Raw genomic sequence first — 10794 nt, 5'->3', positions numbered from 1 at the left:
AGGCATCATAACATTCCATTATTGGGACAGGACAGTAGATTACCGTCAAACTGCATGGAGGGAAAAAAGTTCTCCTCCCATTCCGTGTGGAAGTGGTAAACCTTTTTAGAGTGTACAATACAGTAAATCAATTGGATGTGAGCTAGGTAGCTAATGTAATTCAATTTAATTTTTTTTTAATTTTTAATTTTTAATTTTTAATTTTTAATTTTTAATTTTTAATTTTTAATTTTTAATTTTTAATTTTTAATTTTTAATTTTTAATTTTTAATTTTTAATTTTTAATTTTTAATTTTTAATTTTATTTTTAATAAAAAAGTAATTTTTACTTTTTTATTTATTTGGGTAATTGGTTACAGACCCGACCATGTTAGGTGATTTTTTTCAACAAAGGATTCAATATTAATAAATTGAATATTTTAGTAGAGCACAGAAAACAGGATCACTGCTGGGAGACAAAAGACGGCCAGGGATGCATAGCATGCTAGCAAGCTAACTCGTTAGCCTCCAATAATTTATTTATTCTAAACTTTATAGAGTTTTTGAATTAAGAAAGACAAAATAAGAAGCCAAAAACTTACCACTTCCACACAGAATAGGAGGAGAACTTCTTTTCAATCATGGACAAATACTCCATGTAACTCGAATTTCAAGTTTTTTTTGTGTGCAGAACAATTTATTAAGTTTTGAATCGGGTAAAGGAGCAATTTTGTAGTTCTGTTTGTAGTTCTGACAACAAATTACTACAAAAAGCATCCTGGCAATCTTGTATTTGGATATGATTCATAATGAATGGTCATTGCATTGCCATAGTGCATAAGCAGGATGAAGCCTATATATGAATCTATATCCAGGTTTATCATTCTACTGCAATGACAAATACTTCATAATAATAAATGCGTGTAGAACTGGCTAGACTCCTGTGAGTACTTACTGTATGCCTGTCTTTATGTTTACCCATCATACAAAAGCACAGTGAGGAAATAGGCAAAAGTATTTCAGTACTTGATGGCTTCAGGCATTATTTTTTTACTTGTGCAACACTGCCACCAAGTGGTTAGATGGCAACATTGCATCTAAAGTGCCCGATGGAAATTAATTGAACATTTGAATTGTACTAAAAAATAGAACGTATGCTTCAACCCAGGAAACCAGTGGGGTCATTAGACCTATTTAGGGGGGCTAAAATGTTCTGAAGCCTCCCTAAATAATTTGACATTTTTTTATTGATTTTTTTAATTAGTTTTTATTGATTTTTTAAATAGTTTTTTTAGTTTTTGTTAATAGGGCGAAAGCAGGCTAATAAGCAAGCCAATAAGCAGACTAATACTAGCCTACTACTACTAGTAGTAGCAGTAGTAATAATCAGTAGACGAATAATGATGATAGTAATAATAATAGGCTAATTAATAATATAAAAATTATTATTATTTAATTGATCATTGATGGTTTTGCAGTGTAGATTGTGTGTACTTGTGTACATTTAATGGTGGTCTAAAATAATTGAGTATCTCTACTAAATCTGTCCAAAAGTGGGAAAGTTATATCTTGGGTCTTGTCAGGGAGCTGAAACCACGGCCTCCAAAGTTGTCGTTGAATAGCCGTCAATCAAGTAGAGAGGAGTAGCAGCTCTCAGTGTGGAAAATGAACCACTACTTCCTGAATGCAGGGGCTGTTTATTTATTTTTATTTTTATTTTTATTTTTATTTTTATTTTTATTTTTATTTTTATTTTTATTTTTATTTGTATTTGTATTTGTATTTGTATTTGTATTTGTATTTTTATTTTTATTTTTATTTTTATTTTTATTTTTATTTTTATTTTTATTTTTATTTTAGGAGGATTCAACGTTAATAAATAGAATATTTTAGTAGAGCACAGAAAACAGGATCACTCCAGGATCAATGCAGGGGGCTTAAACCACGACCACCAAAGTTGTCGTTGAGTAGCTGCCAATCAAGTAGAAAGTAGTAGCAGCTCTCAGTGTGGAAAATGAACCACTACTTCCTGAATGCAAGGGCCATTTTATTTTATTTTATTTTATTTTATTTTATTTTATTTTATTTTATTTTATTTTATTTTATTTTATTTTATTTTATTTTATTTTATTTATTTATTTATTTTTATTTTATTTTATGAGGATTCAATGTTAATAAATAGAATATTTTAGTAGAGCACAGAAAACAGGATCACTACAGAATCAGTGCAGGGAGCTGAAACCACGGCCTCCAAAGTTGTCGTTGAGTAGCTGTCAATCAAGTAGAGAGTAGAAGCAACTCTCAGTATGGAAAATGAAGCACTACTTCCTGAATGCAAGGGCCGTTGCGGCAAAAGACTGTAAAAAAAGAGGAAGTGGCGTTTGAGTGACATGACAGTGAGAGGCTGGCACCGTAGCGTTTGGGTTTGGGCCAGTCAGTACGTGTTTGTGTTCCAGGTCAAGTTCAAAGCTGAGTCATATTTCCTGGAGAACTTTGCTGGATTCAGGCAGTTTCACTTTTGTCTGGAATGAGGAAGGAGAGTCGCTGAGATGTGAGGAGTGAAGTGCTGGGCGGTGTCCGGCCATTGTCGAGGCAAGAATGACGAGAAAGAACTTTTGTGACTTGTTCTACCAGAACATCTCATATGATGGCCCAGGAGTATGTACTGAAACGGAGGACTGAGATACTGGGTGCCGTGTGCGCCAGCGGCTCGGCTGAGCATCTGGAAAGAATTCTGGATGTCCTCCTGGCTCACAGGGAGCTCTCATGGGAGGAATACCAGTCCATCCAAGTCCAGGGGAGACCACTTCACACCAATGCCAGACACCTTCTAGACCTTGTCTACACAAAGGGATTAGCTACCTGTCAGATTTTTGTCGATGCTCTCCAACAGGTCCTTCCCGAATGTCACGGGGTCGGACTTTGCTTCCCTGGAGGTGTCTCAAAGGTAGAAGAAAGCAAAGATGCCGTAAGAACGTCCACTGAGACTCTTCTGGGTCAAAGACCAGTCCTGGTTGGCAAGCTGCAAGGCTGTGTTGATGGTGCTTTGGAAGCCCTGCTTCAATTAGGACACTTCACTTCGGAGGACTGTGATGAAATACGGCTGCCGATACACACCCCCTCTCAGCAGGTAGGACCCGTCTTTCACGACATACATGACATATCGTTATATCGATATATATGTAATGGTAATGGTAATGGTTTTATTTCATTTGAACATGCATCAGATTACAATTGAGTGCATCCCATAATCAGTTCACAGTTCCACATGTCCAAAAGGAGTAGGAAGAAGCAAAACTTATTCAATCCTACCCCTCCATCTGGTACTTTTACAATCAGTAACTGTTACATTTGTTCACTTCCTGCTTTCCTGATATAGTTTAAGGTTTTTAAAAATTTTAATTTTAATTTTAATTTTAAAAAACTTAAACTATATTAGGAAAGCAGGAAGTGAACAAATGTAACATTTACTGATTGTAAACGTACCAGATGTTTTTTTAATTTTAATTTTAATTTTGATTTTAATTTTAATTTTAATTTTAATTTTAATTTTAATTTTAATTTTAATTTTAATTTTAATTTTAATTTTAATTTTAATTTTAATTTTAATTTTAATTTTAATTTTAATTTTAATTTTAATTTTAATTTTAATTTTAATTTTAATTTTTTTGTATGGCATTGGATGGTCATATCGCCTCATACTTTAGTATGTGACAAAAAAAAAATTAACAATATTAGGAAAGCAGGAAGTGAACAAATATAACAGTTACTGAAGTTACATCAGTTACATCAGCTACAGTTACATCAAATTTGCACTTCCTGCACGGCCGTATCACCATGCCAATGTGTTTTCCCTTTCACTTTCAGTTCATGTAATTCTTACACAATACATGAATACTTTGTTTGCCTGTAGCACAAAAGCGTGTTACTGTACTAACATAATACTATCATATACTATCATATCGTGTCTCGCACAGGCCAGACGTTTGCTCGATCATGTCGGCTCCAAAGGTGAGTCGGCGGCCAACGTCGTACTTCAGTACATTGGCCACAAGCAGCGGTCCGGTGGAAGTAACCAGACAGAGGAGAAACTGACCCCACCCACAGGTAGAGTATATTAGTACACGTATGCAGTATTAGCCCCCCCTGGAGAAGCACGGAGAAGTACGTTTAATGGGGACCTTTTATGCGTTTTTCACTTTTGTGACCTATAGATGTTGTTAGAATGTTTTATTAACAATGTTAAACGATGTTTTTCGGATCTAATGAGCAAGTGATTGAAGTTTTTAACTTGACTTTCAATGACTGTCGGAACCTGAGAGCTGTATGTGCGTCACAGAGTTCCTGAAATTCCAGAAGAAGCTCCGCAGTTCCGTGTCGGCCCAGTCCAGTTTCCTCAGCACCTACGGGGGAACCAGCCACATGCCGCTGGATGACATCTACACCCAAGGCCAGCTGGAACTGCCGCACGACTGCAAGGTTCGAGGAGATTTGGATCTGGGGGACATCGTCGGTACGGCGGGCACCATGAACGAGGAAGCGGACACGGTTCTAGTATCCGGGGACGCGGGAAGCGGGAAGAGCACCTTACTCCAAAAGCTGCATCTGGTCTGGGCTCGGGGCAGCGCCCTTTCAGAGTTCCTCCTCCTTTTCCCTTTCAGCTGCCGGAAGCTGAATTTCGAACTGAAGGAGCTGTCGGTTCAAGACCTGCTTTTTCAGCACTGCTGCTGGCCTGATCGGGAGCAGGAGGAGATTTTCCGCTTCATCTTGGACCACCCGGATGCGGTCATCTTCACGTTTGACGGTCTGGATGAGCTGAAGCAGAGCTTTTCCGACGGGCACAGGATCTGCTGCCCTACCCAGGCTGCTCCCGTTCACGTCCTGTTGTTCAACCTCCTTCAGGGTTCCCTCATGAAGGGGGTACGGAAGGTGGTAACAAGTCGCCCAGAAGCTGTAGGTCCGATACTGAAGAAACATCTCCGCAAGGAAATCTTCCTCAAAGGCTTTTCCCCAAATGGAATCGACTGTTTTGTCAAGAAGCAGCACCACGACGCCGTGGTGGCTGCTAAGGTTCTGGCTTCCATTCAAGCCAACACGGCTTTGCTGGGACTTTGCCACAGTCCGGTACTCTGCTGGATCGTCTCGCAGTGCCACAAGGAGCTGCTGGGCTGCGGAGATGGAACGCCGCAAACCATAACGGATGTCTACTTAATGATCTTGCAGCACTTCCTGCAGCACCAAAGCTCCTTTAAGACCTCCAAGGTGTCAGGTTGGCTTCAGGAGCATCTGACTACCGTGTTGCATTTGGGACAGCTCGCTTTTCAGGGCGTCGGAGCATCCTGTTACATCTTCTCCAGCTCAGACTTGGACGTTTGCAATGTCACGGAAAAGGATATCTGCACAGGGTTCCTCATCCAAAGCAAAGATATGTCCGACCGTCACGGTCAACGGTACGAGTTCCGTCACGTGACCATGCAGTGTTTTTTCGCCGCTCTGTACATCGTATTATCCAACAACGCCGACCGCTCCACCATCACTAAGCTCTTCGAGCTACACGATATGACCGAGACTTGCTTCAGCAGCACCTGCTTCACTTCCTGTTTGACCTCGGACCAACAAAAGACTTCGGCTGAGACGCCGAATCTTCAAATCACCGCCACTTTTGTGTCCGGGCTCCTCTCTCAGAGACACCGACACTTGTGGTCCGTCTGCTCCCAGACTCCATTAATGGACAGAAAAGTCCAACAAGTAGTGAAATGTCTCTCCAAGGGGATGCAGAGGCACTTCAAGTCCATCCCTCCGCCGGTTCAGGGGGAGAAGAAGAGCATGCACGCCATGCCGGGTTTTGTCTGGCTCATTAAATGCATCTACGAGATGCAGGAGAGCAAGATGGCCAAGGAGGTTTTGAGCAAGCTGGAGGTGGACCACCTGAAGTTGACCTACTGCAACATCGGACCGGTAGAGTGCACGGCGTTGGCCTACGTGCTCCAGCATCTAAGGAACCCCGTGGGAATCCAGCTGGACGACAACTCAGTAGGCGACGTGGGCGTGGAGCAGCTCCTACCCTGCCTGCATATTTGTAATTCTCTTTAGTAAGTATCCTTCCTGTTGCATTGTCGTCTTTCTTATCGTGATTAAATATTACTTTTCTATCATTTCCACCCTTTGATAGCCTCAGAAATAATAACATCACAGATGAGGGGATTCGCAAACTCATTGCAAAAGGACTCCAGTGTGACAGATTTGAGAAAATTGCGTAAGCCTTGAAAATATCATAAACATAAACTACAGTGGAACCCAAAAGATCCAACAGTTTTTACATCATGCATTTTATTTCTGGGCTGCACGGTGGTTGAGTGGTTAGCGCACAGACCTCACAGCTCAGAAACCAGGGTTCAATTCCACCCTCTGCCTCACCCTCTCCCCGTGCATGCGTGGGTTTTCTCCGGATACTCCGGTTTCCTCCCACATTCCAAAAACATGCTAGGTTAATTAGCGACTCCAAATTGTCCATAGGTATGAATGTGAGTGTGAATGGTTGTTTGTCTATATGCCGGATGTACCCGGAGAAAACCCACGCATGCACGAGGAGAACATGCAAACTCCACACAGAGATGGCCGAGGGTGGGATTGAACTCGGGGCTCCTATCTGTGAGGTCTGTGAGGCCCTTTTTTGTTATTATTATTGTTATTATTCATTCATTTTCTACCGCTTATCCTCACAAGGGTTGCGGGGGGTGCTGGAGCCTATCCCAGCTGTCTTCGGGCCAGAGGCGGGGTACACCCTGGACTGGTGGCCAGCCAATCACAGGGCACATATAGACAAACAACCATTCACACTCACATTCATACCTATGGACAATTTGGAGTGGCCAATTAACCTATAATATAATTAACGGGGAGAACACACAGAGATGTCCGAGGGTGGGATTGAACTCAGGTCTCCTTGCTGTGAGGTCTGCGCGCTAACCACTAGACCACCGTGCAGCCTTAAACAAAGCAGTAGTCCTAAAAAGGAGAACTCCTTTATTTCCATGTTGTATGCTGGATCTTTGCGGTTCCATTGTATTCTGATATGCCTCATTCTATTTCTTAGTGGTTCTATTGTTTGTTACATTAATAACTATGTGTTTCCCTTCAGGCTCTTCAACAACAAGCTAACCGACGCTTGCATGCAACACTTTTCTCACCTTTTGAGGAACAAGCAGAATTTCGTTTCTCTGAGGTCGGCATGGTTGTTTACAGTTTGTGTTTACGGTAATGGAAACAGTGAATTTCTTCACCACTTTTGCTTGTCAGGCTTGGCAACAATAACATCACATCAGAGGGAGCCAAACAGCTGGCAAGGGGGCTGGAATCCAACCAGTCCTTGAAGTTTTTAGGGTAAGATCGAGGTTTTTCTGCCTAAAGTTTTATAAAATATAAATGCAAGGTTTTACATCAGGGTTGTCCAAAGTACACAGCTGTTTTTTTTCTACAGCAACAGCATTAATGAAACTAATCAGCAGTAATTTTACAAGAATTCAAAAAATATTAATTTGAAAAAGTTGTAATTTAACAAGAATTTATTCAAGACTAGCGTCGTAATAGAGTAGTTACTGAGCAACTAATGATGGCCTAATGACTAAGGTACATGTATTTAGAGTAGTTACTGAGGAACAAATGAGGAACTAATGACTAAGGTACACATATTTAGAGTAGTTACTGAGGAACAAATGAGGAACTAATGACTAAGGTACACATATTTAGAGTAGTTACTGAGGAACAAATGAGGAACTAATGACTAAGGTACACATATTTAGAGTAGTTACTGAATAACTAATGAGGAACTAATGACTAAGGTACACGTATTTAGAGTAGTTACTGAGGAACTAATGATGAACTAATGACTATGGTACACATATTTAGAGTAGTTACTGAGGAACTAATGGCTAAGGTACAAGTATTTAGAGTAGTTACTGAAGAACTAATGAGGAACTAATGACTAAGGTACACGTATTTAGAGTAGTTACTGAGGAACTAATGATGAATTAATGACTATGGTACACATATTTAGAGTAGTTACTGAGGAACTAATGGCTAAGGTACAAGTATTTAGAGTAGTTACTGAAGAACTAATGAGGAACTAATGACTAAGGTACAAGTATTTAGAGTAGTTACTGAGGAACTAATGATGACTAATGACTAAGGTACACGTATTTAGAGTAGTTACTGAGGAACTAATGACTAAGGTACAAGTATTTAGAGTAGTTACTGAAGAACTAATGACGAAGGTACAAGTATTTAGAGTAGTTACTGAGGAACTAATGATTGACTAATGACTAAGGTACACATATTTAGAGTAGTTACTGAGGAACTAATGATTGACTAATGACTAAGGTACACATATTTAGAGTAGTTACTGAGGAACTAATGACTAAGGTACAACTATTTAGAGTAGTTACTGAAGAACTAATGAAGAACTAATGACTAAGGTACACATATTTAGAGTAGTTACTGAGGAACTAATGATTGACTAATGACTAAGGTACACATATTTAGAGTAGTTACTGAGGAACTAATGACTAAGGTACAACTATTTAGAGTAGTTACTGAAGAACTAATGAAGAACTAATGACTAAGGTACACGTATTTAGAGTAGTTACTGAGGCACTAATGATGGACTAATGACTAAGGTACATGTATTTAGAGTAGTTACGGAGGAACTAATGATTGACTAATGACTAAGGTACACATATTTAGAGTAGTTACTGAGGAACTAATGACTAAGGTACAAGTATTTAGAGTAGTTACTGAGGAACTAATGAGGAACTAATGACTAAGGTACAAGTATTTAGAGTAGTTACTGAGGAACTAATGATTGACTAATGACTAAGGTACACATATTTAGAGTAGTTACTGAGGAATTAATGATGAACTAATGACTAAGGTACACATATTTAGAGTAGTTACTGAGGAATTAATGATGAACTAATGACTACGGTACAAGTATTTAGACGTTCCTATTAATAATACGCCTTATTATATATATATATGTATATATATAGTATATATATATATATATATATATATATAGTATATATGCCTGAATGAATACGTTGCTTAACGAAATATCAAAGTGGCCCTTCCATACTTTGACTTTTCACTCTATGGCCCTCGGTGAAAAAAGTTTGGACACCCCCGTTTTACATGTTTATTTCTGTTCAGGCTTTGGGGCAACCATATTGGTGATGCAGGGGCAGAGGCCATCGCCGGCGCCCTGGAGGGCAGCAAAACTCTAACATGGCTCAGGTAATATTTCCTTCCCTTAATACCAACATAGAGTACTGCACAACACAGCAGCAACAGAACCAATGTTGTCATTGCGGTAAGGACAACATGTGGGTTTCACACCAACACCCGAGTAGCCCAACCTGCTGTTTTAAAGCGCATGCAGAGGTAAAGTGGCTGGATGCTGACCACTCATGTTCAAAATGAAACTACTGCCATCTTGTGGAGGTACTTAAAAAAGCATGATAACCTTTAATTGGCACGGCGGTCAAGTGGTTAGCGCGCAGACCTCACAGCTAGGAGACGCGGGTTCAATTCCACTCTCGGCCATCTCTGTGTGGAGTTTGCATGTTCTCCCCATGCATGCGTGGGTTTTCTCCGGGTACTCCGGTTTCCTCCCACATTCCAAAAACATGCTAGGTTAATTAGCCACTCCAAATTGTCCATAGGTATGAATGTGAGTGTGAATGGTTGTTTGTCTATATGTGCCCTGTGATTGGCTGGCCACCAGTCCAGGGTGTACCCCGCCTCTCTCGCCTGAAGACAGCTGGGATAGGCTCCAGCACCCCCTCGTGAGGAAAAAGCGGTAGAAAATGAATGAATTAATGAACCTTTAATTGGATCACGTTCAAATTGTCCGTGTTGCCAGTAGTAGTCAAGATGTGGGCCAAAAATTGTTATCCCTTTTCTCGATTTTGATGAAGTTATGACATTTTTTTTCACACGGATTACAGTGAAGTGATTACGGAAGACAGTGAATTGTTTCCTTTGTTTCTTCTTCGTCAATATAACTGTAATTGGTCCTGTAGCTTGGTGAAGAATGGCGTGGGAAGCGCCGGAGCGTGTGCCCTGGCCAAAATGATCAAGAGTGACACGTCGCTGGAGGAACTCTGGTACCTCGCTCACTTCCTCGTTCAAGCGCTCCAAATGTTGCTTCACTCCTTCTTCTGCTTCCTCTTATTATGTTTCCTGTACAAGGTTGACAGAAAACTGCATCACCAGACAAGGAGTAGAGTGTTTGGTTCAAGCCCTGGAACATAACACGCATGTCAAATCCGTGTGGTGAGTGGAGCTGTGGAGTAAATGTACGCTTTTTGGTGGGTTTTGCTGATAAATATGATTTCTATTACAGGTTGATAAACAACAATCTGAGTGTGGAGGAAGTCGCAGAGATGGCACAACGTGAATCAAGACTGATCTTTTAACAAAAAAAGGTTTTATTTATTAAAAATTGTCACATAAACTGTGAATTTGCATAATTTTGTTTTTGAAAAATGTAATTTAAACTGTGCTCACATGTATATTGCCTTTATTTTGCAATAGGATTATAATGAGGTCTCGTACTATGCATCATCAACACAGAAAAGACCCTTTGATTGCGCCCCACACATAATAATTCAATATATTTGTATTAATATGGATTTTACCATACCATTAACGTCCATTACATACAGTACACATGATATCAGTGCAGTGGTATAATGCAGCCTAATACACAGTAAATCTGGAGCAAAAGATTCTATTTATAAAGAATAATACCATTAC

The 10794-nt window shown here is 39.8% G+C and overlaps 1 protein-coding gene across 1 annotated transcript; it reads left to right on the top strand.

The window, feature by feature from the left end:
• The first annotated feature begins 2396 nt into the window (after positions 1-2396).
• Positions 2397-10492, top strand: nod2 (nucleotide-binding oligomerization domain containing 2). The gene is made up of 10 exons (XM_078795531.1): positions 2397-3109; positions 3957-4086; positions 4319-6071; positions 6152-6235; positions 7121-7204; positions 7279-7362; positions 9187-9270; positions 10059-10142; positions 10228-10311; positions 10382-10492. Exons 1-10 carry the CDS (start codon positions 2624-2626, stop codon positions 10452-10454), a joined length of 2946 nt encoding a protein of 981 aa, XP_078651657.1. The 5' UTR covers positions 2397-2623; the 3' UTR covers positions 10455-10492.
• Positions 10493-10794: the final 302 nt, after the last annotated feature.

This window comes from Doryrhamphus excisus, linkage group LG13, assembly GCF_037039965.1.
Source record: "Doryrhamphus excisus strain RoL-2023G ecotype Guam linkage group LG13, RoL_Dexc_Guam_v1.1, whole genome shotgun sequence".
Classification (NCBI taxonomy): Eukaryota; Metazoa; Chordata; class Actinopteri; order Syngnathiformes; family Syngnathidae; genus Doryrhamphus; species Doryrhamphus excisus.
This window is presented reverse-complemented; position numbering and strand designations above follow the sequence as displayed.

Excerpts from the sequence above, each read along its gene's own strand:
- nod2 (XM_078795531.1), top strand. The coding sequence starts at position 2,624 with ATGATGGCCCAGGAGTATGTACTGAAACGGAGGACTGAGATACTGGGT. Across the intron at positions 3,110-3,956 it reads TACACACCCCCTCTCAGCAG|GCCAGACGTTTGCTCGATCA; the intron begins GTAGGACCCGTC and ends TGTCTCGCACAG. Across the intron at positions 6,236-7,120 it reads GACAGATTTGAGAAAATTGC|GCTCTTCAACAACAAGCTAA; the intron begins GTAAGCCTTGAA and ends GTTTCCCTTCAG.